Genomic DNA, 25,643 nt, shown 5'->3' with positions numbered 1-25,643 from the left:
GTGCCGGGTGTGGTGTCGTATCTCCGGGAGTGCACACGAACCGAGGCATAGACAGTGCATGACTCTTTTTGGGATAGCGTCGAGATGACATGCTCCACCACGCATTCTGCATCCGTCTTCGATCTGTGAGAAAGTCATTCTCCTTTCTCCAGGGCGGAGACAAGGTGGCGCGTAGGGACCTGACCCCACTAACCAATAAGAGCCTCCATTATTTTCCATATTAATTAAATATTTAATCAAGTATTTAATTAAGTATGTCGCTATGTGCTACACTTCTAAGCCTAATCAAACAAGGCTTTTATCCATCGTCAGCAATTTATGCTCATTCTGTACTGCATATTCTATTTTCTCTATTTCTTCGTATTGTTGCCGCCCATAGATCGCTCATGCATGTGCTTTGCTCGCTACTAGCCATTGATTTAGTATTAGGGTTGCGAAGCCACGAACTTTAGAAAGGTACATCACAAATTCCAATTTTAATATGTTTTGATAGCCTTTACATATTGACTTGTTTAGTCACGATAAACAGGCTAAGCACCATCGATGGTTTTTGTAAGCTAGTTGTTTCAAGTTTATGTTGTGCTGAAAATCCTAATACGATTATCGATCAAATTATTGAATCAGTTGATATGCAAATTTCTAAACAGAATAATTATACACCACCACAATATAAATAAGCAAGAATTTGAGAGGAGTCACGCCTTCAAATTTGAGATACTTGTTAGCTAATTAGTAGATAGAATAATTGGCTTTCTTTTGTGTCAAAAAACATATGTTGTTATACTTGTTATATATGCTTCAAGTGAGTCAGTGTATGTACATATATATCATGTCATACTTATTATCAGATAATGACTGTTTTCATATTTACAATTTGGCTCTCCTACCATTCAATCCTGACTCCACCCCTGCCTTTCTCTCTGTACTGCACGAATGCTTGATCTTGTACTGGTTCAATTGCTCAGAGTTTTCAGTGCTAGCTCATGGTACAGAGGCCTTGCGAAGTCTTTAGTCTTGATCTGGTTGATGTGCTGAGCAGTTCTTCTGGTCATAGTCGTATTATGCTCGGATCTGGCAGCACATTTGTTTTTCAGAACTAAGATAGATGCTGAAAGGGGAAGGGTCATTCTGATGTGTTTCTGACATGCGAGTCCGTTTCTTTCTAGTGCTAGGCTGCCAGTTTTAGTTAACTCTGCTTTACTGTGTTGAGTAGACAGTAGAATGTTAAAGAATCTCTGTTCTTTGGTTCGTTCTTGACAAGTTGAATAATATCCTCATCAGTGAATAGGTAGTCTTTTACTTTCCCATTTGTTAAGCAATACGTGATGTCCTGCATTTTCAGTGGGTGTTCTCTGGATTTATGATTCTTTAACTTTTAGTTGTCACTAAGAATTGAGAGCAGGGGATTTATGGTTTGTTTGATAGAGCTTATTTAATCTAAATTGTTTAAGTAAGTGATTTTGTGGCTGAAAATAATTTTACAGTGTAAATTCTATAGAGTAAGTGATTCTGTGACGAAAATGAGTGATGAAAAACTGGTATTTTCAGCTCCAATTTCAGATAATCACTCTAAGAGCTAAAAAAAAAAAAAATTACTGTTTAACAGAGTTTCTACTGATTTTACTGATACAATAGCTCCTTAGCTCTGCACTGTTAACATAGTGCACCATGTTTTGTGCAGTTAAATTTTTGTGGGCATAAGTTGATAATTAGTATATCTTCTGGTGTTGTTTCATGGTTGCAATAGGAATGCTTGCGTTAGTGGATTATTCTTGCAAGCCGACTGTATGAGGCACTCTCATGTGAATTGTAATTATGTGCACAGGTCTTTTATTATTCTTGTGATATGCAGAACTATTTTATTGATTATCTTTTCAGTTATATTGCAAAGTGTGAATCTGAAATTGTGAATGCCTTTTAGCCTAATTTTCATTGCATTATTTTGCAATAGATCGCACCTGATACTTAGCCATTACGAAACTACACATGAACTTTAGAGCGACCGATTGGACCATGTAGCATGTGATTTCAACTGCAAGTGCCAAGCAAGCGGAAATCTTATCTCTATTGGTTTCTGGAAGGGACCCCCTGGAATGATCTATTGCTGTCCTCAATTCCTCATGGAACATGTGACTTCGCTGTAGTAATGCACGCTTTACTACTCTGTCTGTTCCATTCTGAAATTAAGGAGCAGTATTGCTTTCTTGTGAACATACCGTTTCCTTTAGTTCTTATGCTGCTCTTTTTCCTTTGTAATTATTTTTTTATCTGATTAGATTAACGTATTGTTGGACTGATGTTCATACTTATAGAAGAAAATTATATGAGATCCATTTTCAACGTAACCTGCGCGAGACCCTCATCCGTGTCTTTCACGCCGCGATTGAACAGCACGCGCGGGCTACGCACGAGGGACGCGTGTCGAGTAGCGACAGGGGTCTACGCCGAGGACCCGCCTTTATATAATTTCCTTCCCATGCTCGTGATCGCTGATCATACATCTAAATTGACACTTGTGTCTTCAGGACGAATATTTAAATGGTAGTACTCGACTCGAGGAAACGACAAGCAGCCTTGGTTAGGCGCAGGACAAGAAGTTGACGAAATGCATATCTCCGATTGGGCAGCCGAATTAAGGTACTCCAGCCGGTCCGGCTGGCAGGAAATTTGGGAGCTCAGGATAATCCCGAGAGCCGGGTCATATGAATCTCGTGACGCTTTCATTGGAAAGAGACCGTCCGGCCTACCGGCTTAGCGGCTCCAAGGTGAGGCGTGCGTGTCTAGCGAGCCATCACCGTCGACGGGAGAGCGGTCGGAGGTCAGATGGTGTGACTACCGACAGGGGACAGATGAGGTGGTGCGTCGTGGCACACCGGCACTACACATGGCTCCGCCGGACGACGTCGCTGCCGACAGCCACGGCGCTCGTCTCTCATCTCCCAGGTGATAAGCGTGACAAACACAGCGTTCGCTATGCCGCCTATGCACCGTGACACCGTGTGTTGCGGTGCCGAACAAACCACCTTCGCGTCGGCAGCCTCGCTTTACCGAAGAAGGGGTTTGCCGGCAGCTTTGCACAGTCCACGGAGAGAAAGAACCCGAACTGCAAATCCCAATGATTCAGAGGCGAGCTCTCCTACTTACGCCGATACGCTAGGGTCAGCGTTTGATTTGTGAGATGAGATACGGTGGAGTGGATTTATTTTATTTTTAACTGTTTAAATAGAGAGTAATGAATATAATGATTCGAAATCAGATAATATTTTTTAAAGATTCAAAACAGAATTGTTAAAAAAATAGTAAAACAAAATCATCTCACTTCGTTCGTAACACTGACGATGACCTAAAATACTAAAATATATACATTACTACATCTTACCCACTAAATAAACATCTACCTAAAAGTAAAATCATTTGATCTTAAATATATAAATAAAATTATTATATCATATCTCGCTATTTAACCAAATAATATAAAAAAAATTGACGGGTTATTAAAGAGCTGAACGACTCAGGCGGCTGGACGGGCGACGTGGGTCGGTCAGCCCCTTCTAAAATTTTGTGCCTGATCCGTCACGGGGCATAGACGGTACACTACTCCCCTGCACGGTGCACCGCACGCCCTTATGTTAGGTCGCACGTCGCCCAGTACGTCCTCCTCCGGTCCCGTCTCGCCCCTCGGGGCCGCGCGGAGAGCTCACTGTCTCTATCGGGTCAAATCCCGCGCGCCGGGCCCCAGGATCGCGCCCGAATCACGTGTTGTCGACACGCCTTTTGCCCGATAGGGGCCGTCACGGACGTAGCGTAGACGACCCGCGCGGCCCCGGCCGTCCGGTCCCGTCGCTCTCCCCCGTCCCGGGGACCGCCCGTTTCCTCACGTGTTTCATGCGAGCCTCCGCCCCTCCGCCCCCGCCCCCGCCCCCGCCCGGCTGCTCTTGTTGTTGCCCCACCACGCCTCGTCCCACTCGCCGTTTGCTTGGCACGCGCTATTAAAGGGCAAAGGCCATTCGCGAGGGGAGGAAAACTACGCGAGGGTAAGCCGAGGAAGGGCAAAGGCTTGGACTTGGAGTTGGAGGGAGTCAGTGAGAGACGCCTTTGGCCATTGTTTCTGGTGAGCTGGGGAGTTGAATCGGATGGGAAGGGAGGGGGAGGAGCACGGCGCTGCCATGGCTGGACGTGCGGCGGCGGCGGCGGCGGCGAGGGAGAAGTCCAGCTTCGCCGTCACATGCAGCTTGCTGAGCCAGTACCTCAAGGAGAAGAAGTGCGGCCTGCAGGGCCTCGGCCTTGGCGTGGCACCGCCGGCTTCAGCAGGTGAGGCGACGCTATTCTCATGGTTTAACTCTTCCATGCAATCCTCTCCTTATGCGTGCCATTCATTTTGGCTTATGGTTTAAAACCCAGTACATCACATAAGCTAGTTTCAGTGAGCACTAGTACTCTTACTAGCGAAGCGCCGGCAGCTCAAAGAAAAATCTGTTCCACAAACACATGACGGAACAGAGCAATCGGCAACACTGTTTTGCTTATCAGAGGTATCCACCCGTCTTTGCAGGAGTTTTCCGGCCGCCGACCACCATGAACCTGCTGTCATCGCTCGACTCGCCGGCCGAGGAGCCAAACGACGCCGCAAAGACCACGGCCGAGCCGCGCCCTTCAGACTCTGTCGAGCTATCCCTGGAGAAAGCCACCACGGAGCCGCATGTACTCGTGGCCCCGACCGCTCAACAGAACGGCGAACAACCAAGGTAAATAAAATCCGTAACCGCCCGTACAGGCGTACACTTGTAAACTGAAGAAAGCAAGTGGCCCTGTTCAGTTCACCCAACAAGAAAGAACAACTTTATTGTTACTAATGTTCACAAATACAATCGGACTATTTTTGTCAAAGGGAATTTGGTAGTGATTTTGGTATCAACTTTTGATTCTTCTAGGGAGGTAGTCGGAGACGAGACGCAGCAATTGACCATCTTCTACGGTGGGAAAGTGGTCGTCTTTGACAACTTCCCGCCCACCAAGGTCAAGGATTTGCTGCAAATCGTGCACACTGGAGACGGCGTGAACAAGGCCAGCGGCAGCGCAGCACCACAGAACCTGCCTACGCCTTCACAGAACAGTCTCTCCGGTAATCCCTCTTCCTTCTGCAGTTCTACCATACATGAGACTGCGAATCGGCAACTTATTCAAGGATACAGCCAACTGACAATGTGGCAGATTGGTTTCACAACCTCGCGAAAAACCGGCTGATCGGCTCATCTCTGAGATTCAAGATGAAGTGCGTACATGGAGCGCGGCATGAGCAATAGACCTTGCAAGCTTAGTTGTCCCAACTTTAACTGCATCTTAGCCTAGTTCCTTTTTATCGCTGCTCTATGAGTACTCAAACCGGCATCAGTTGTCCTGCTGACCGGTTCCAACTTGCGCTGGCGCATGTTTTGTAACTCTCCTGTTCTTATTATTACATAAGCTGGACTAGTTCCAGGTCTTTCGAAAAGAAAAAAAAAACTTATTCAAGGATACATGAACTTTTGTTATGCAAACTACACTGTATTCGAAAAATGCAGATCAAGAAGTTAGCTCAAAATTCTAAGTAGCTTCCATCTGAAATATTGCAGTGTCGGTGACAAATGTTTTTGCTGTGTAACAGACCTGCCGATAGCGAGGAGGAATTCGCTTCACAGGTTCCTTGAGAAGAGAAAGGGCAGGTAACTGAGTTGCGTTTAGAATTTTCTCGAACGGAAACCAAATAATTGTTTTCAGAATTTGTTGTGGCCTCAAGTTCTTTTTGCATTCTGACATTTTCGTGCTCGTCAATTACAGGATCATCGCAAAGGCGCCTTATCAAGTTAACAACTCTGTGGAGGCGTCCAAGCAAGCGAACGGTGAGAAATCTTGGCTCGGGCTAGGCCAGGAAGTGAAAACTAAGCAGGAGATATGAGCCAGGCAGCAAATAAAGATAACAAGATCAGTAGAGATTCATGGATGGTGCTCGTAGTTTCAGCTTAAGGAAAGAATAATTCACTGTCGGTTACACAGTTTTACTAGTAAGAAGTTAGGAATTACGTGGCTGGTGGTGATTCTTCTTGGCCATTAGCATACATTGATACATACATGCAGCCGTTCGTTCGTCGCAAGATTGTTTGCTGCTGGAGTTGTGTGCTCACAGCAGTTTCGCTGTTTGGGTCTGTGACTGCATTGTATTGCAACGGATGGTTGCCTTCCTCGACATGTTATGGAACATTGTGTGTGTAGTGCACTGAAACTCTATGTGACTGTTTTATTTCATTGTCTTCTCCTATATATTTACACTGTCTCCTCCATGGTTGCGGATTTGTATGTTCAGCGGAACATGTTTGGTCCGTTTAATTGAATGAACATAGATATATTTATGTAATGTATTGTGGTATTGCAGTAAGTCCTCTTTCCATCTTTAGCTTGAGGACCAGTGCGTCTGAAGCTTTCCTGTATCTCTCTGTTCTGAGCTGATTACCAGTCGTTTGAAATAGTTCGTTGTAATCTTAGGCCATGTTTGGAATGCATGAATTTTGCAGTGATTTCACAGGAATCAGTTCCATAACGGGACTATGGTTCCCTTGATTCCCTGGATAAGCGACAGGGAAAAATATGAAGGCAGGCTAGTTCCAGGCTTTCAGCCAAGCAGTCCGTGATTGATTTCGGAAGCAAGTTCTCTAAAAAGAACCTCTAGGGATTCGGTCTTTGTTGAAAGACTAGGAGCGCTCGTTTCAGAGAGCAAAATGGCTTTCTATTTTTTGGAGGATTTGTATTGTTTCCCTACAGTCAAGGTCCAAACTTTATCGTCTCTTGTACAGTATTATACCCATACCGCAGCACAAGATCTGAGGCGGAACCGGGAAATAGGCAGCGCACACGATGCGTACGAGTTTGGCCGGGCTCAGAGCACAAGCCTGGGAGGAAAGCGAGCAAAAGACGTGCGTGAAAGCGAGGGGGCACGGCTCGTGTAGGAAACGTCCGCGCGCGCCCACTCGCCGTTGCCGTCCCTGCACGCCTCGGCGTGTCGCGACCCTTTGGCGCACTGCTCCTCGGCGACAACGGGCGATTCGGCATGCATCTCTGTCTGTCCGGCGATCTCGCCGTCGATCTCGCGTCGGTTCGGGTATAGAAAACCAGCGGACCTGGCCGGAGCGAAAGGTAAAGCTTCGCGGTCGCGCCGAACACGGTTTCTTTCCCGTGCTACAGTACGACGCTGAGACTGCCTGCAGGTCTGCGGTTGGCGTCGGACGTTTCTGTGCGACTCCTGCCAAATGCCAGGAGTCCTGACCCGCCGTTGGCGCCTAACTTTGTGAGAACGCCAAGCACATGCATGCAATTGTTTTTGGAATTATATGGAGACTTTGTTTGGGAGGTCACTGCAAGTCTAACCTCGCTTTTTTGGCCTCAAGAGATACAGTGAAGATGAAAATAGAACCTTGCCTGACTTGATGCCCTGAAAGTCTGTAATTCGAATCCCAACGCTCCTGCTTTCTAGAATAGATAATATCTATTTTCTGGAGTCTGTTTTTTATTTTGCAAACAGATGTTTTGACACAGCGTAGCCTATTGATTGTATACTATGTCTCTAAACTACGACATTTAGATTAACAGTAACTAAAATATGAATATAACAGAAGTTTCCTTGGATTTCCAAAAAAGAAAAAGAAAACAAAATTTTGCTGCTCACAATATATTATCATTTAAGAAGAAAAAGGAACCACACGTTCTTTTTAAGGTCATGAAATTAACATGTTAATCAGAAAAAAGATATAGATTACTCATTGCTATGAGCATATCAAATACGATTAATAAATAGCTAAATTAGGAAACTAAAGAGTCTGTATCAAATACAATTAATAAATACCTAAATTCGGAATTAAAAAATATAGAAGAGTAGCAGTTTGATTTACATACTGTTTAGGAAGTAACACATCTAAATAAAGAGTCCAAATAAAATAACACTAATAATAATTTAAATTGGGATTAGAATAGAAAAAATAAGGACACATATCAAATATAGTCTTATAAAAAACAAATTATTATAAAAATTAAATACATGAATAAAGAGTCCAGGTAAAACAAATAATCAATAGCTAAAATTCATAAAAAAATAATTTTTTTCAAAATTCTTACTACGATAATAGATTAAGAAGCACCGTGTAACTCAAGGTCATCACATCAAGTAGACAGCAGGCCAGACACAGCACATAGGCAAGTCAAACCTATTCAATTTTGGTTGGGTAGACAAACTTATGCACGATTTTGAGAATTGATTAAAACATATACGAATCAAATCAATACGTATAGGATACAAGTTTAGAGCATAAATAATTTTATTTTCCACTAACATATTTTTTATTTTATCTTCTAATTTTATTCATTTTATAACTAAATGACACTAATCTCATAAAAAAACTAAAGTGACTAATTTTTAATTAAAGATTATTTGATAAAATATTTTAGCAAGACTAGCTACCCTATTAACCTAGGCTATCTTGCTAGTTGTTCCTAATCAAAAGAACATATCCATTAGGAGTTTGATTAGGACAAAAGGACCTATATATTTGAGAACCAAGCCTAGTCTCAGTGGTTTACTCCGTGCTATCAGGGATCAAACATTCAGGGATCAAACGTTATATTTGCTCTGATATGTTTTGCAAAAGCGAATTTTTTTTAATAATAGGTAACATTTCTATCAACAGTAAGATATATGCATTTCTATCAATAATAAAATATATATAATGACTTCGTCAATATTCAAACTTCGTATATATAGTCTTTAACAAATATTGTATGATCATGCAATTTATACTGGTGTTTGGAAAAAGGACATATCTATTCCGCACATGCAAGTTAGGATCACCGTACCATTGAGAGCGCATGGAAGCACACAGTTGACAAACTGCATCATCTACAAAAATATCTGATGTCCGAAGTGGCTGTCCTCTCATTACAGCCGGCGAATGCAAAGAAATATCTAGTTGCCACGTGAGACTCGTGATGCGCGGGGCCGCTGAAGAAGGTTCGGCGCATCCTATTTATTGCAGTGAACCAAAGTCTGAAGTCTCACAGGGAGTCAGTTAGACCATTAATCATATTCTCTTCATTTTATTTTTTAAATTTTCTTTCTCATTTTTATTTATTTTATCTTTGATAGTTTTTTTTAAAAAAAATTATAAAGAAAAAAAGAAAATTTTATTTTAAAAAATAAACTTAGAAATCCATTCATAACGACAAGTGTAAAAAAAAATATTAAAACACGGAAGGAAGAGAATCTCTTCGTATCACGAAAAGGACTCGTTTAGGATGGTCTTAGGTTCACAAAGCAGCGCTATTTTAAAAATAAATTACTCGGTACATTTTTTTTTTTTGGTTGATGACTTCATCCTGTTTTGCTTGATTTGAGAAATGCAGCGAGTTGGTCTGCGACCATCTTGTCCACGGTAGTGCGTAAACGCGAGTACAATGTTAGTATAAAATAAGGGTGTGATTGTATGTCAGTATGTGTCTTGTTTATATGGATCATATATATATATATATATATTAAAAAAAAATTAAATGAAATTATATTTATTAAAAAAATATTTAGTTGGTTATATTTATTTGGATAGATTGAGCTGATTTTTGTCTCATTAATCGAATCTGAGACTGTATGAGCGATTGTAAGAGTTAAATTTGTGATTATTTATTAGTATAAAAATAATTTTATAATATTAATAAATAGATCTACATATATAAATAAATACAAAGAACTTACATTTATCGAATCAAACTACAACCGTACATTTATATTCAGCCAAGCTGTAATAGTGTATATGGACAACCAAGCCGAAAATTGATGGGTCCATCCTACCAAAATTCATGAGACTTTACATGGGCCTCAGTGGAAGTCGCTCGAGCGTCAAGCCCATGATGACGGGTGACACGCTGACACGGCCTCAAAGGCCCACGGCCCATACTCAAAGCCCAAAAATGCTTTCGTGTTTCAACGCACAGACAGACGCGCGCACTTTTCCACTCCCCTTTCAAAATCCTCGAAAATTTCCCCCACTTCGCCTCTCCCCCACCCTTCCAAGGCCACGACTCCACGAGCAGATGCCGGCGAATCGCAAGCTCTCGGCGAAACCCTCCCCACCGGCACCTTCCGCCTCACGCCCCAAAGCCACAGCCACATCCTTCACCCTCGTCGGAGACCGCGATGACGACGACGACTTCCAGAGCCCTCCCCACGCGAGCCGCGCCCGCCCCTTGACGCCCTGCAATGGCATCGGCGCCGCCTCCCGCCGCCCACGTAAGAAGCTCAAGCCCTCTTCGTCCTCCGGGAAGGAGAACCGTCCCCTCTCCGGTGGCACGGCTCCCGCGAAGAGGGTCGCTGCGACGGCCCCGGCGGGCGCCGAAACCCTAGCGGCCAGTTCAAGGGTTACTGGCGGCGTTCCCGATGCCGAGGTACTGGTGGGTGGAGAGATTTGCGGCCTCTCGAGGTCCGGATCTGATGGCTTCAAATTAGACCGTAATGAGAAGAAAGTAGTGGATGGGTATGGGGATTGCAAGGGTGGTTCCAGTTCCTTCCCCAATCCGGTGGAATCGAGGGTTATAGTGCGTGGTGCAGCATGTGATTTGGGAGATGGGCATTGCGAGGAGGCGCAAGCTGTTCGCTCCAGGCATTGTGCCTCAGTTCCTGAGGAGCATGCCATGATGGAGGTAGGAAATTCTGAGTCTGATCCTCCGACCATGAGAAAGGAACTGAGTGGCTCTGATGCTCGTGAGGGGGGTGACAGCTCAATGTTGATTAGGCCATTGCATCTTGAATCAGATGCAAACTGTGAATTTAGACTTGCAGGTTCCAATGATTCAAAAGGACCTGGTTCACGGATTCTTGGCTCTGTCATCAACGAGTGGAACGTGAATAGAGAAGCTAGCCTGTTATCTGATTGTGGATATGGACTTCAGTCACTTCATAACGGGAATAACCACTTGGATTCTCTAGAGTCAAAGCTTCCAATGTCTAAACCAAACCATGATTCTGGCGGTGGCAATTGCAATGAAGCCCAGGAGCTTGGTGCGGGAGTCTGCAACTTGGTTTCTCAAGAGAGGAAAGTAACAATAGGACATTGCGCAACCCCTGAAAATGAGACCATGGAAAATAAATCAAGTGGACCTGAGGCTTTTAAGGGGCATTGCAGCTCGAATTCATCTGAATTAAAGCTTGTGGATTCACATACGATCCATGATTTCGAAGGTGATGGCTATGATGATTTTGAGATTGGGACACAGCTTAATGAGCTCATAAACTTGTGCATAGAGGGTTGTATGGAGGGTCATTCGGACTGCAGGGCATCTCCCATTGAAGAGAATACATTTGATTCCAAGAGGTTTGAGTCAGATAATCAAGTGCAGTGCCCTCTATGTGGATCGGATATCTCTGATTTGAGTGAGGAGCTCCGCCAGCAGCATACTAACAATTGTCTTGATGAAGATGAACTTGCTAAGGTCATGCTTCAATATATTCTCAAATTACACATTTTTTGTGCTAGTGTAGTGTTTGTATTAAACATTCATGTTAAATTGTTGCTGCTGTTAGGAAGCTTTAAGGTACCATTGTTCTTCTGTTAATCCTCTGTTTGATGGTCTTGTTAGTATGCTTGTTTTCTGAGTGTTAATCTTTGTCACAATGATTTGCTGTTGTACATCGTTACCTGCCTATCTGGGATTATAAAGAGTATATCTTACTGATAATGTATTTATTGTGGAGTGGAATGGTGTCCACAATATGCAGGCTTCCCTATCATAATAACATGAAAATATATTATATAAGACTCAACTGGAGCAATGGGCCTTTTTTATTTGAATTACCTCAATCGTTAGTGAAGACATTCTTGTTATTATCTAGTTACTGGTTACCGAGTAACATCAACCACTGATGAAGTTCCTGGAGTGTGGATACAGAGAAAATGTGATATTCATATAGCATCCCTAGTAGTTGTTTCTCTTTACTATCAAATCAACATATTATGAGAACAGGCTGATAGCCCAGTGGTAGGAACGGTCGATCCTTCCCTACCCACGAGCGTTCAAGCCCCAGGCTCAACCCTCGTGTCTCACTAGGGCATGCCCCCAAAAATAAAAATCGTTGCCTCTCACACGTGATGCCACAATGGGAATGCGACGTGCCCGTCGCTTGTGGAGCCTTGGATGGTTCCGTCGATCTTACTAGGGACGCGGTTGCCTAAACTGTGTGTAGTGTGTAGGTCTGGTGTGTGTGCATGGGTGTGAGAGTGTGTGCGGGGGTGGGAGGGGGGTGGGGTGGTTGGTGTGTGTGTGTGCATATATTCAGATACTACAGCTGTACCCAATTGAGAGGTGTAAAAAAATCAACATATTATAAGATATTCATATGTTTGAGTTACCTCTGTTCCAGGAATGCAATTCCAATCATGAAAGAGAACCCTGCACTGGAGAAAATGTTGAAAACAGCCGTGTTCTTGAATGGTTAAGGAAACTTGGGTTATCCAAGTATGAGGAAGTTTTTGTCAGAGAAGAAGTTGACTGGGAGACCTTGCAGTGGCTCACGGAAGAGGTACTTTCTGTAGTATTTTTAGATGAAGTTTATCTTTTAAGTGTAGAGCATACACACATAATTTCTTAAGTTATGGGACCTATCTCTTGTAAATTGGATTCTTTTTCTCTCTCTGCATACGCTTCATGCCATTCTTGCTTGTTCTTGTTGAGGGCCTACCTCTTTCAACAATCTACGTTTTTGAGAGAACTGGTTGGTTGGTATACGAGATTCAATGGCTCTTCTATTTTCAGTAAAAGAACTTACATTTGCTGCCTATGGACTGCAGGACCTTCTCGGTATGGGGATCACCTCTCTTGGACCAAGAAAGAAAATTACCCATGCTCTAGGTGAGTTACGGAAGAAACATGATCATGCCAATGATATGGAAGCTGATGTGTTACATTCAGAAAATACTAAGAAGACTAAACTTCCAATGAATGGGAATAAGTTAATTACGGAATACTTTCGATGGTCTTCATCTGATCAAAGACAAGGAACGTTCTGCAAAGTCAACAAGCCTTCTAATCTGAATGAGCAGAGAAATTCTAGTGCTAAAATAACCACAAAAAGAACTCATGCTGGTAAAGGAAAGGTAAAAGATATGCCTCTTTGGTGTTGCATCCCGGGGACCCCGTTTCGAGTGGTATGATATCTCTTTCCACAAGTGAAGGGAATGTTTATCCTTCATATGTCAGCATGTTCCGTAACTTAATATGTTGCTGCAGGATGCATTTCGCTACTTAAGAGGCGACTGTTGCCACTGGTTTCTCACACATTTCCACATAGACCGTAAGTACAAGTACTTTGTTGTCCAACTGTGTCAAGTGCCAACTGATACAGAAAGTTATCTAAGTATTGGCTAACTTCCTGAATACATGTTTTCTCTGTTTGAAAGAAGGTTTATCATAAATGTTTTTGTACTTCTGTTTTGTGTTCTGTACTAGTCCTTTTGGCATGTTTATCCAGAAAGAGTTGTCATCAAACCTTGAGCAAGTATAAGAGCTTCCTGTCGAGTACTTCATTTAATCAAATTAAAATTCTGAGTTCGGTGTAATGAAAATTCTCAACCCATAATGCTTCTTAAATATAGTTTGCTGCTATCTAGCAGAAATACTATCTCCTCATCCTGTTTTGTAAATGGGTAACTGTTGGCCGTATCCCGTATGGCATTATAACATCAGTGTGAACATTCATTTGGTCTGACCTTGTTGCACCTGTTCTGCACTATTTGGATCAACATACATTTATGGAGTGTTTTGTGTTTTGCTGCTGTTGGTGCTTAAGCAGTGGCAGTGATGGAAACTGTACACTGCTTTCAAATTTATGTAAAAACGTATAATGATGCATTCTAGGCAACAATTAACAAGACGCGGGGCTTAGTTTACCAGTTTCATTTGTGATTCGGAACTTGGAATCGCACATGCAAAAGGAATCGCCAACAGCCTCTTATGGAGCAAATGGGTGCTAACATCCAGGCTAATCTAAGAGGTGTTTTATCGACCTGAGTTGCTATTGAATTATTAACTTTGACCTTTTATACTGGCACATACCTTTTATTGTCTTTGGTTGTCCTCACTATCACTGATTGTATTTGTTTAATGAGATGGGTGCTTTTTCTTCAATGGTGCTAGGCAGCTCTTTTTTGTGTTCCGTGTCTAACACAGATTTCTTTGTTGTCATCAGATTACCAAGGCTTGACTAGAAGCTTTTGTCACGGGAAGATATACTGTTCATCAATTACAGCAAGTCTTGTGCATCATAAGATTGGTATCCCATGGGATAGACTGCATGTATTGTCACTGAACGAAAAGATTACTATTGCAGGAGTTAATTTGACATGTTTTGATGCCAACCATTGCCCCGGATCAATCATTATTCTCTTTGAGCCTCCGAACGGTAAAGTAAGTGTTGTCCTGAGATGCTCTCTCATCTACCTGGCACAACTATTCAAAATGTTATTTTTCTTCACTTCATTTTAGGCTGTTTTGCACACTGGAGACTTTCGGTTTTCTTCTGAGATGGCCAACAATCCTGTTTTGCAGTCTTCTCATATCCACACTCTAATACTTGACACAACCTACTGCAATCCACGAGTATGCCCTTTCCTAGAAATATTACAACTTCTCTAAAGTTCAGAGTCGAATTTTGGACATGGCTAATCTGCCATGAATAAAATTGTTTTGCAGTATGACTTCCCAAGTCAAGAGATTGTTATACAATTTGTCATCGAGGCCATCCAAGCAGAGGCATTCAATCCAAAAACATTGTTTTTGATTGGCAGCTACACAATTGGTATTGTCTCATCTTTGCTATTTTGGATATTTCAGTGTTTCCCTTAGTCAGGCATCATGATTTATGATTTGTTACTGTACGCAGGGAAAGAAAGACTGTTTATGGAGGTTGCTCGTCTGCTTCATAAGAAAATATATGTTGGAGCTGCAAAGTTGCAAATATTGAAACACTTAGAGCTTCCTCAGGAAATCATGCACTGGTTTACAGCCAATGAAGCAGAAAGTCATATACATGTTGTCCCCATGTGGACTCTAGCAAGCTTCAAGCGGATGAAATTTTTATGCAACCAATATGCTGTAAGGCGAAGTATTCTCTCCTATGACAGCATGTATCTTTCCTTAAGGGCCTGTTTTGAGTTTTTTCTTTTTTCGTGTGTGGGCGGAGAGACCGGGTGAATTTGGGGGGAAAATCCTTAGGATTTAGTTAAAACTTTCAACTAACTGCAGAAATTCCTGATGGAGCACTCCCATAGTCCCATCAGCTTTAGCATCTCAAACCAATTCATGACTCATGAGTATTTGAATCATCTCTATTAATTATTAGTCATTTTCTGGTGTTCCTGCCAGCCATTTCCAGCATACCAGGTGTACTGGAGGTACTGAGTATGCTGGTTGCTCAGTCCCAAATATATTGTCCGCAGGCCTATAACTCTAACTGGTCATTATACAAGTTGCAATTCATGCACAGTATATATGGCTGTTATGAAGATGACATCCAAAACCTTTATCACTGTTCATGGATGCTCATATCTAAATGTTGCTATGACCTAATCCAGTTAGAAAAAAATAAACTAAAAAGGTGAGCTTGAAATTATATTCTGGTTCCTTAACCATATAGATTCAGGACTCATACAAATTTCTATACTACTTCCATTATGCTTAGCTTTTCTTTTGAGTGCATTGGCTAAAGCTTCTAACTTTATTGTTCGAAACTCCAACCAGTTGCCACCCATCGAGAGACCAGATCTTAGTGCAATTTTTCCTTTTGTTTCTAAGGCTGTTATTTTTTTCTTATTTTCTGATATTACTTTACTTTCAGGGCCGGTTTGACCTCATAGTGGCATTTTGTCCTACTGGTTGGGCATTTGGTAAAGGGAGGAAGAGGACGCCAGGCAAAAGGTGGCAACAAGGATCAATCATCAGGTACATCCTGGAATTGTTCCTTTTTTCTTTTGTTAATCTATCTTGGAAGTGTTTAACTAATAGTCTTCATGTTTGTCCTGAAAACCTAAAGAAATACTAACAGAAGTATTTTGTTTAGTATTCACACTTTTTTTCCTAGAGTAGAGTGTACCTACTCTTCAACTTTTTTTAAAGATGAGGTACAACTTCCGGCCTCTATATCAAAAGGACATCAATGATATATATAGCTATTTTATAAATGTGAGCACCCGTGGGCAGGTTCCACCACAAGGACCCTAACTGACTGAGCTATGCTCTTCAACTTATTATCTCACTTCTATATTTGTCCCAAAAAAGAGCTTAAGTTCATTTTCCTTCTTCAGTTATTGCGTTAAAGGGTTAACTTTAGAAAATCGGACATGACGTTACATTTACAACCATAGGCATCAGCATGCATCCTAGTTAAACATGAAGTACATTTTTACTTCAATATTTCAGAGGTTAAACATGCTACCGCCGGATTTCATTCCTCTGCGCAGCACACGCGTGGCTACTAGAAGAAACCCCGCGTCCTTGAAGCACCAAGCCTCCACTAGAATAATGCGCTGCCTAGGTGTACTGGGAGAATAAGAACATGCAAATCAAGAAGCTCTAGACTCTTATGCCTAACTTTTCCAGAACCCCTTCAGTCGTTCTCACCTGGAGGCTCTGGCCGCCCTTTTTGGCTGGGCTGTGCCGGATGAGGATAGGAGGATGACAACAGATCTTGCCACCGCCATATGTTGACAGTGTGCAGTTGTTGGTGCTATGTCGTTATCTCTTGTTGTCAATGATGTCGTCGAATATCTGGGTGTGGAATGTGCGGGGCTCAATAAGCCCGCACGTCAAAGCTCTGTTCGGGACATGGTCGAGTCTGCTGGGCCGGACATCATATGCTTTCAAGAGACTAAGTTGCAGCAGCTCACTCACCACGTAATCCTTTCATTATTGGGGTCTGAGTTCAACCAGTTTGAGTTCCTCTCGATCGATGGTACTCACGGTGGTGTCTTTGTAGCTTGGAAGGGGGCTGTTTGCCGGGCGGTGAGTACAATGGTAAACACCTTCTTTGTCTCCGTTCTCTTCACTGGCAATGACGACCCAGATTGGTGGTTCATAGGCGTATACGGGCCTTCTTGTGACAGCAAAAAAGGCCTCTTCATGCAGGAGTTGCGAGACATCTGAGTGGCTTGTGCTGGACCATGGTTGATTGGGGGAGACTTCAACTTGATTTACCAAGTTGAAGATAAAAAAAATGCTAATCTAAACCGAGCTTTGATGGGTTGATTCCAATGTCTTCTCGATGAGTTGAAACTCAAGGAGCTTGCCTTACTTAGCCGGTGGTATACATGGTCCAACGAGCGGGAGACGCCTACTCTAGTGCGACTTGACCGTGCGTTCTGCACAGTGGATTGGGAGCTTATTTTCCCGGACAGCCTCCTGCAAAGTATGGCTTCAGTAGCTTCGGACCACTGCCCTTTATGGTTAGGTCTCAAAGAAAATATCCAAGGAAAGCGGAGATTTCACTTCGAGAGTTTCCAGCCTCAATTGGAAGGATTCTAGGAGACTATGATCGCATCTTGGGCAGCGCCGGTGGATGTCTCCTGCCCCCTACAACGCCTGTCAATCAAGTTCAAGCGTTTGTCAAAGACGCTTCAAGCCTGGGGTCAGAAACAGATTAGGCATGTGAAATTGCAACTTTAACTTGCCAAGGAGATTCTCCACAGATTGGAGATTGCTCAGGACAGTCGTGCGCTCTTGGAGGACGAGGACTGGTTGCGTTGCAAACTGAAGCTTCATTGCCTTGGTTTGGCGTCCCTCGAGTGTAATATTGCTCTGCTACACTCTTGCATCAGTTGGCTAAAGGAGGGAGACACCAACACAAGTTTCTTTCACCTACATGCTCGCTATCGAAAGCGTAAAAACTTCATTGCAAAGTTGCAAGTTGAGGATCACCTTCTCACCTCCCAGGATGATAAGCACCAAGCGGTTTCAGTTTTTCAATGGTTTACTCGGTACGGCTATGCCTTGGTCGAGGACACTTGACCTTGGAGCCTTTTATCAGCTGAATCATGATCTGTCCTCACTGGACCTACCGTTCACTGAGGAGGAGGTTTGGTATATGGTGAAACAACTCCCTCCCGACAAAGCTCCAGGGCCTGATGGCTTCACTGGAAGGTTTTACCGCTGCTGCTGGGAAACCATTAAAATGGATCTGCTCGAGGCTCTACAAGTGTTGCAGTTTGGAGACGAATGTAAGATGGGGTTGCTTAACTCCACGCTGCTGATTTTGATACTGAAATCTACTGATGCTATCAGAGTCAAGGATTACAGGTCAATAAGCTTAATACACAGTTTCGCCAAACTTGTCGTGAAGATAATGGCAAACCGGCTTGCGCCTCGGTTGGGTGGAATTGTTTCCGCCAACCAAAGTGCATTGTACGCGATCGGTGCATCAACGATAACTTTTTGCTTGTTCAAGAGATAGCGAAGTTTTTGCACCGACAAAAGAAGCCCAGGACTCTCAACCTGGATTTTTCAAAGGCTTTTGATTCCGTATTTTGGCCTTTTCTTCTAGAGGTCCTCTTCCATGTGGGTTTTGGTAGCCATTGGAGGAAGCTCCTATGCTCTCTTCTATCTATGTCAAGCTCTAGAGTTTTGATGAATGGGGAGCCCGATGAGGTCATCTACCACCGTAGGGGACTTCGGTAGGGAGACCCGCTATCCCCAATGGTCTTCATTATCGTCATGGATGTGCTGAATGCCCTAATCGTCAAAGCCTGTGAGGACTACCTCATGCTCCCCCTTGCCTCGCGACCTCTTCGTCATTGCGTTTCACTTTATGCGGATGATGTGGTTCTTTTTCTAAGGTCACAGAGATGAGCTTGGCTTGATCATGAGCATCTTGGAGCGTTTTGGTGACGCATTGGGGTTGAGGACCAATGTTCAGAAGTGCTCTGTTGTGCCGATTCAATGCCAACAACAAGATATTGAGGAAGTACAAGCAACAGTTCCTTGTGAAATCTCTTTGTTCCCATGCATATATTTGGGATTCCCTCTTGCTATCAAGAAGCTTTCAAAGGATGATATCCTCCCTCTGTTGGACAAGATAGTGGACTAGACAGGATAGTGGACTGCATGCTCGGCTGGAAGGTGGGGTTGATGACGAAGGTAGGCTGTGCAATTCTTATTGAGGCGGTCCTCACAGTGATCCCTATCTATCATCTCATTGCTTTGGATATTCCCAAATGGGCCATCAAGGTCATCGACAAGATAAGGTATAATTTTCTCTGGAAAGGCCGCAAAGAAGCCAATGGAGGGAATTGTGCAGTTGCTTAGCAAAAGGTATGTCGACCACTAGAGCTGGGCGGCTTGGGAATACATGATCTACAAGCTTTGGGATGGGCCTTACAGATGTGTTGGTTATGGTTTCGGAAGACGGATCCAAACCGGCCATGGGCAGGGCTTGATATGCATGTTCATGCAAACTCCAACATCATGTTTGCAATCTCGGTCACCTCCCTAGTAGGTGACAGTTCTTCCACCTCCTTTTGGGTTGACAGGTGGTTGCATGGCAAGTCACTTAAGGACTTGGCTCCGGATCTTGTCGACTTCGTACCTTGGCAAGCACAAAACCAGCATTCCGTCCGTGAGGCTCTGCTAGACTGTCACTGGGTGCGTGACATCAAGGGGGGCCTTTCAACAGCGGCCCTGGTTTAGTACCTCCAAATTTGGGATACTCTCCAATACATTGAGCTTACGTCGGGAGAACTTGACCTACATGTCTGGCAACACTCGGTTTCTAGTTAGTTCTCCATAAAGTTGGCCTACCTCTCTTTCTTTACCGGCAATACTCGTTTCAAGCCTTGGAAGAGACTATGGAAAACTTGGACGTCGAGACGATGCAAAATCTTCTTATGGTTGGCAGTGCTTAATTGATGTTGGACGGCCGATCGTCTAGCTCGGAGAGGAATGCCGCATCTGGCAAGATGTCCACTTTGTGATCAAGAGGACGAAACCATTCAACATATTCTCTGTTCCTGTGCTTTTGCGTGAGACTTGTGGTTCAGGCTCCTTAGCAAAGTCGGTCTCCAACAGCTTGCACTATCCGATACAGATGACGTTTTTTGTGGACTGGTGGTGCCAAATACATCGAAGGGCAGGAAAAGAAAGACGCAGAGGGCTCAACTCTCTCATCATCCTAGGCGCATGGTGGCTGTGGAAGCACCATAACAATTGTGTGTTTGAGGGTGCCTCATCTTGTGTTGGAACAGTCCTGCAAGAGATCTCAAATGAGGCACGACTGTGGATTATGGTGTGGGCAAAGAGGCTAGGTGGCTTGTGGCAAGATTAGGACGCATGATAGAGGCCTCAGCTGTTGTTTCTTTTGGATTCTGTAGCGCACCATGAGTAGCTTAACCTCTCCTACCACTTTCTGTCTTGCTTCAAGGGGCTCCCCTTGAGGATTTGTACTTGGTTCGGCTATTTTCTATTTTAATAAAATGATACGTAGCTCTCCTGATTATTTGATAAAAAGAGGTTGATGTTTACTAAAAACTCTTGTAAGTTGATTACTGTCATAGCATGTATGCCAGATAATAGATTACTGTGTGTTTGTGTTAAAGTTTCATCGACCATTTCGTTGTCTACAGATATGAAGTGCCCTACAGTGAACATAGCAGCTTCACGGAACTCCAAGAATTTGTCAGGTTCATATCTCCAGAGCACATAATCCCCAGTGTAAACAATGACGGCCCTGAGAGCGTAGATGCTATGCTGTCTCAATTGTTAAATACGTAGTGAGATCCATTACTCCAATATCTTGGTCCGATCTCAAACTGCTGTTTGGAGATCATCTGATTGAAGGGATGAACGCCCAAGTTAACCTCCAAGGATTGCAGAACTGGAGGGGAAGCATTATAGGTTTCCCTCTCTGAAGCCTAGAATTTGTGATGTGGAACCAGGATGTGCATACAGTGTTAGCAGACCCGTGGAGATGCTGGATGATAGGAGTAAATTCCTCAGCCAAGCTATTACGTGACACCGGCGATACCGTGCACGTCGTTGTGAACGACATGCGAGTAAACCTCTTGTATCGTTATGCATGCGAGTGCATGTTGACATCATTCGTCGATGAATGGCAATCTACTTGTACGAGAACTGCTTGTAAGTCAGGATTTTCAACGATTGTGGATTTGGATTCCTGTACGGGAAGTTTTTTTACCATCTATGCGTGACTGTTTATAACTGACTCAGTAGATTTTGTTGTACTGAAGTGCATTGGCTACGTTTTCTTTTGACTCGGTTCGTTCGAGCAGCTCAAGTTTCATTTAATGGTTAAATGATATCCAGAGGCGTGTCACGGATCTCAAGGAGTGGATGCGCCGTGCCCAACTGAAGGGTCCACATGACGTAGGTCCACCCGTCGGTGTAGGTGACCGCAAAAGCGTCTCCTCCGTCCGCCGCCGCCACTACCATTCACCGGACATCCGTCTCGTTCCGGCCGTTCACATAGTCCCATGCATCTCTCCACTCTCCTCGGCTCATCTCCCGCCAACGTCTAGAGCTAGAACTGGTCAAAAATCGCCGCGAGGTCTACTTGTCAGCCAGCCACTCGCCTCACAAAATCGCCAGGGACTAATCCGTGAGCACAAAAGCATCAGCATCCTCTCTTCACCTCTTTAAAGTTACGTGACTTTACTTTAAACCGGAAAATATTGTATAGTTAATCGAAAAATATTAAGCTAGTTAAGAAACCAAAAATATTATATAACTAATAGAAAAATATTAAATTTTAATAAAATTGAGATTTAATTTTAAACGTCGATTACAACAGCTCTTAAATTGACGGTGAAGTCCGATGATTCAGATCATCACAGAACAATCCGGCGGCTTCCTCGCCTAAACGCAACAATCCAAGCGCGTCTCACACTATCACAGCGAGGCGCGTGCAGGTAACAAGCTATTAAGCTAAGGCCACCCTTATCGCCAGCTCAGCCCCCGTCTCGAAGCCCTCCCCCCTCTCCCAATCTCGCGCTCGTGTCGTGACTCGTGCGCCCCGCTCTGCTTCGCAAGCCTAGCTTGCCGTTACTGCACACGGAGTGGTTTGCAGCGGCTGCCATGGCGTCGGTGCACCTGCCTGGCCCGCGGGTGGTGGTGGCGAAGCAGGCGCTGGACGGGCTCCGCCTGACGCCGCCGCTTGCCGCGTCGAGGGGGCGGAGGGTCCGCGGGCTCGTGGTGAGGGCCGCCACGGTTGTGTCGCCCAAGGTAACAAACTGCTGCTGTCGGTCTGTTGTCTCAGGGCGCATTTAGTCGGCTGTATTTAGTTCGGTGGAGCTTACCTATAGAAGATTCAAGAATACAAGGTTTATGTAAACCTTAGGCAGGTACTGAAAATGCTCCTATTATGATTCATGGAACTTCAACTCTATTTAAGCTTGAGGCATTTTCGCTTTAGCAAAGAACGTTTACACTGTTATATATCTCATGTGCATACCTGCTTGTCACTGTGGGCACCAAACGTTTATTGCTCATCTATATGTGTCAGATTTAAGTTCTGAGAATATATTGCACAATTCTCTTGTCTTTTTAAGTTTGCAGTTGTGTTAATATATCTGCGTGAAATTTGCAGTATACTTCCGTAAAACCATTGGGAGATAGAGTACTTGTGAAAATCAAGACCTCCGAGGCTAAAACTGATGGAGGGATATTACTTCCAGTGTCAGTTCAGTCGAAACCACAAGGAGGGGAAGTTGTTGCCGCTGGAGAGGGGAGAACTATTGGAAGTAACAGCATCGAGATTAGTGTTCCGGTATGTGCTTTTACACAACTAAGTTTATGTGGTGTAGGCAGACATGTTTACAATTCTATATCTGTGTACGTGAACATTTAGAAATAGCAAAATGAAAGATAACCAATGACCTAAAAGTGCTTTTACTGGAGTGCCACCCGTGGTACAAGGATAAGGAAAGTAGCTGTATATCTTGCATGCCTGAGAGATTTTGTACTGTGTCCAATCTTCTTCAATTATCGGAATCATTGTTTTCTGTTCTTGAAGACAATTTGCCCCCTGGCCTCATTACCAGTATTGTTTGATGTACTGTCCTATATGAACTAATTGAGTAATTTGTCAGTGATAATTATAATCTGTTACAGATTGGTGCACAAGTTGTCTACTCTAAATACGCTGGCACAGAGTTGGAATTCAATGAGACTAATCATCTCATTTTGAAAGAAGATGACATCATTGGTATTCTCGAAAGTGATGGTGTGAAAGATCTGAAGCCACTGAATGATCGTATTCTCATTAAGGTGCGTTTACCAAGAATAATAATATTGTGACACTATACTGACTCATCGGTTACTGTACTCCTATTTCGCGCAAGCATTTTTTGAAAATATTGCCCCATACAACAGTTAGCTTGGCAACTTCACACAAAAGTTGTGTAGGCCATATGTGAAAGGCGGCATCTCTAATAAATAATCCTCACGATTTATATCAAGCTTAGAAGAGTGCTTTTGTACCTTTTTCAGCATAATAAAGCATAGAAGACAAAATATTCATCCTTTAACAACAGAGCAAGAAAGTTACAACTTAGACCAAAAGCTCCATGGTGTCTTTTGCAGATGCTCTGTTTATTCTTATTCTTTCTTCACGTACTTTGTCAAGTCTGGACAATAGAAGCATAGCTTGCTTGAGACACTCCTTCATTTTGTGCTTTCCATACTCTCCAGAGCACTCTTCCTTTCAGCTTGAGTCAGTCCTCCACTGTTCCATTCTGAGCCAATCTCCTTGGCACTTGTCTTACATTTGCACCATTTTCAGTCCTGTATGCATGCATTGTGATTGTTGTCCTGTGATAGTTTATCCTTTGATGATTCAGATTAGACAATGCATGTTTGCATTGTGTTCCATCGTGGCTTATCCTTCAAAAAATCAAATTGAACAATAACTCCGCAGATTCCCTCTAGCCAAGAGGAAACCTGCATTGTATTGCACGCTAAGCAGCAGCTATGCTCTTTCCTGTTTGAGTGTGAATTGTGACAAGCATATCTTCAATACCATTTTACTTACTGAATTTAATTATTTCCTTTTGTACCAGGTTGCTGAGGCTGAAGAACAAACTGCTGGCGGTTTGCTATTGACACAGGCGACTAAAGAGAAACCTTCTGTTGGAACTGTGAGTGTTTTAATTTAGTATATTATGCTTGCTTAGAAGTCTACACATGAGTTATGAATGATTTAGATTTATATCCTAATTGCAGTTTTTTTGTGCGACTATATCCTAATTGCAGTTGAGACATAGATATAGCACAAGTGCACAACGGTTTGCAGTAATTTATTCAATTCTGCTGATTATGACTGCTTATATTTCCATGTTATATACACATTAGCTGCACAACAGTTGCATCACTTCACAGAATTATTTTGGCCCTTTTTAAATTTTATTGGTGAGCATCAGTAGCGCCTTTAGCATGTTCGAGTAGAAACTATCAAGGGTGAAGTTATAAGTTTCAATTGTTTAGTTATTCTTACAAGCTGTAAGGGAAGGAGGGGAGAACAGAATTGGGTTATAGAAATGCTGCATTTGTAGTCTTATGTCCATAGTGTGTGCAGTTTTTAGTCTCCTAAGACTCTTTATTTTATCTTCTGTTTTTGTGGTTTGCCACAAAAGTGAGATCTTAACTACTAAATACCATCTTAGGCACAGCACCGGTAGTCAGCTTTTAGGAGAAAAACAATACATCAAAGTTCAACATGCAGCTGATGCAGCTGCCTAAGAGTAACTAAAGATTGGCCACCTCACAAAACATGAAAAAGATCAACCACACAACATTATATTTCATCCTTCTGCACTCCCAACATGCACTGTATACATTTTCCATTTGGTACTACTACATGTGTATCAGCAACCCCATGGATTCGTTCAGAATCAGTCCTGACATTCTTATAGCATCCAGCTCATTTCTCGTGTCTCTAATACATCGTGGAACAGGTAATAGCCGTAGGCCCCGGACCCTTGGGCGAGGATGGCAGCAGGAAGGCCTTGTCGATTGCTCCTGGAAGCAAGGTGATGTACACCAAGTATGCAGGAAGTGAGTTCAAGGGTGAGGACGGCGAGTACATCGTGCTCAGGGCATCCGACGTGATGGCTGTTCTGTCCTAATCCGAAGCGCATGCTGCCCTTGTGAAATAGGAATTTTGATATTTAGGCCAAAACCTATCTTTCGCTGCTCTTGTTCGGAATCTTTGAATTGTCGAGGTCTTCTACTGTACTTTGGTGCAAATGCTATACGGAATAAGACGAGTTTCTTAGATTTGATTCGGGGTTATGATGTGTCGTGTTTGGTTGTTTGGTGAGCTTGACCGGTCGGTGGGGGTTCGGTTTTGATGTTTAGCTGTTCTTTCAGTTCCAGGTGGTCAGCGTTTTCCACCAGGATTGGTCGAGGACAGCGACTTTTTTATTTTTCAAGGACACTGGTTGGGAGATTGCATCAACAGGCGGGCACGCGAGCATTGGGTCGGTTGGTGATTGATTAGTGGATAATGCCAGAGGGTTGGCGAAGAGGTTTCGCATGGTGAAAGTGGTCATATGAAATGTGTTAGTTCTGCATGGGCAGCCAAT

At 43.3% G+C, this 25,643-nt stretch overlaps 3 protein-coding genes across 5 annotated transcripts; all 3 read left to right on the top strand.

Annotated features, from left to right (window-relative positions):
- The first annotated feature begins 3,984 nt into the window (after positions 1-3,984).
- On the top strand, positions 3,985-6,282 carry LOC133901641 (protein TIFY 10c-like). 3 transcript variants are annotated; one of them, XM_062343072.1, is made up of 6 exons: positions 3,985-4,311; positions 4,553-4,745; positions 4,932-5,122; positions 5,212-5,272; positions 5,645-5,702; positions 5,818-6,282. In XM_062343072.1, the coding sequence occupies exons 1-5, from the start codon at positions 4,134-4,136 to the stop codon at positions 5,685-5,687; spliced, it is 666 nt and encodes a 221-aa protein (XP_062199056.1). In that variant the 5' UTR covers positions 3,985-4,133; the 3' UTR covers positions 5,688-5,702; positions 5,818-6,282. The 3 variants fall into 3 exon arrangements, with proteins under 3 accessions (XP_062199056.1, XP_062199055.1, XP_062199054.1); XM_062343070.1 differs by lacking the exon at positions 5,212-5,272 and having other exon boundaries at positions 3,988-4,311; XM_062343071.1 differs by lacking the exon at positions 5,818-6,282 and having other exon boundaries at positions 4,932-5,272; positions 5,645-5,684.
- A 3,616-nt stretch (positions 6,283-9,898) lies between these two features.
- Positions 9,899-21,239, top strand: LOC133901228 (uncharacterized). The gene is made up of 10 exons (XM_062342518.1): positions 9,899-11,499; positions 12,428-12,586; positions 12,855-13,211; positions 13,294-13,357; positions 14,252-14,469; positions 14,548-14,661; positions 14,755-14,860; positions 14,945-15,156; positions 15,899-16,002; positions 20,670-21,239. Exons 1-10 carry the CDS (start codon positions 9,919-9,921, stop codon positions 20,815-20,817), a joined length of 3,063 nt encoding a protein of 1,020 aa, XP_062198502.1. The 5' UTR covers positions 9,899-9,918; the 3' UTR covers positions 20,818-21,239.
- A 740-nt stretch (positions 21,240-21,979) lies between these two features.
- Positions 21,980-25,335, top strand: LOC133901637 (20 kDa chaperonin, chloroplastic-like). The gene is made up of 5 exons (XM_062343055.1): positions 21,980-22,284; positions 22,649-22,828; positions 23,173-23,328; positions 24,120-24,197; positions 25,014-25,335. The coding sequence occupies exons 1-5, from the start codon at positions 22,138-22,140 to the stop codon at positions 25,182-25,184; spliced, it is 732 nt and encodes a 243-aa protein (XP_062199039.1). The 5' UTR covers positions 21,980-22,137; the 3' UTR covers positions 25,185-25,335.
- Positions 25,336-25,643: the final 308 nt, after the last annotated feature.

Source organism: Phragmites australis, chromosome 20 (genome assembly GCF_958298935.1).
Source record: "Phragmites australis chromosome 20, lpPhrAust1.1, whole genome shotgun sequence".
Classification (NCBI taxonomy): Eukaryota; Viridiplantae; Streptophyta; class Magnoliopsida; order Poales; family Poaceae; genus Phragmites; species Phragmites australis.
This window is presented reverse-complemented; position numbering and strand designations above follow the sequence as displayed.

Bases quoted from the DNA above. Each gene is read 5' to 3' on its own strand.
- LOC133901641 (XM_062343070.1), top strand. From the start codon at position 4,134: ATGGGAAGGGAGGGGGAGGAGCACGGCGCTGCCATGGCTGGACGTGCG. The intron at 4,746-4,931 runs GTAAATAAAATC...TGATTCTTCTAG, and splicing joins CAGAACGGCGAACAACCAAG to GGAGGTAGTCGGAGACGAGA. The intron at 5,123-5,644 runs GTAATCCCTCTT...GCTGTGTAACAG, and splicing joins TTCACAGAACAGTCTCTCCG to ACCTGCCGATAGCGAGGAGG.
- LOC133901228 (XM_062342518.1), top strand. From the start codon at position 9,919: ATGATGACGGGTGACACGCTGACACGGCCTCAAAGGCCCACGGCCCAT. The intron at 13,358-14,251 runs GTAAGTACAAGT...TGTTGTCATCAG, and splicing joins CACACATTTCCACATAGACC to ATTACCAAGGCTTGACTAGA. The intron at 16,003-20,669 runs GTACATCCTGGA...CGTTGTCTACAG, and splicing joins CAACAAGGATCAATCATCAG to ATATGAAGTGCCCTACAGTG.
- LOC133901637 (XM_062343055.1), top strand. From the start codon at position 22,138: ATGGCGTCGGTGCACCTGCCTGGCCCGCGGGTGGTGGTGGCGAAGCAG. The intron at 22,829-23,172 runs GTATGTGCTTTT...AATCTGTTACAG, and splicing joins GCATCGAGATTAGTGTTCCG to ATTGGTGCACAAGTTGTCTA. The intron at 24,198-25,013 runs GTGAGTGTTTTA...ATCGTGGAACAG, and splicing joins AGAAACCTTCTGTTGGAACT to GTAATAGCCGTAGGCCCCGG.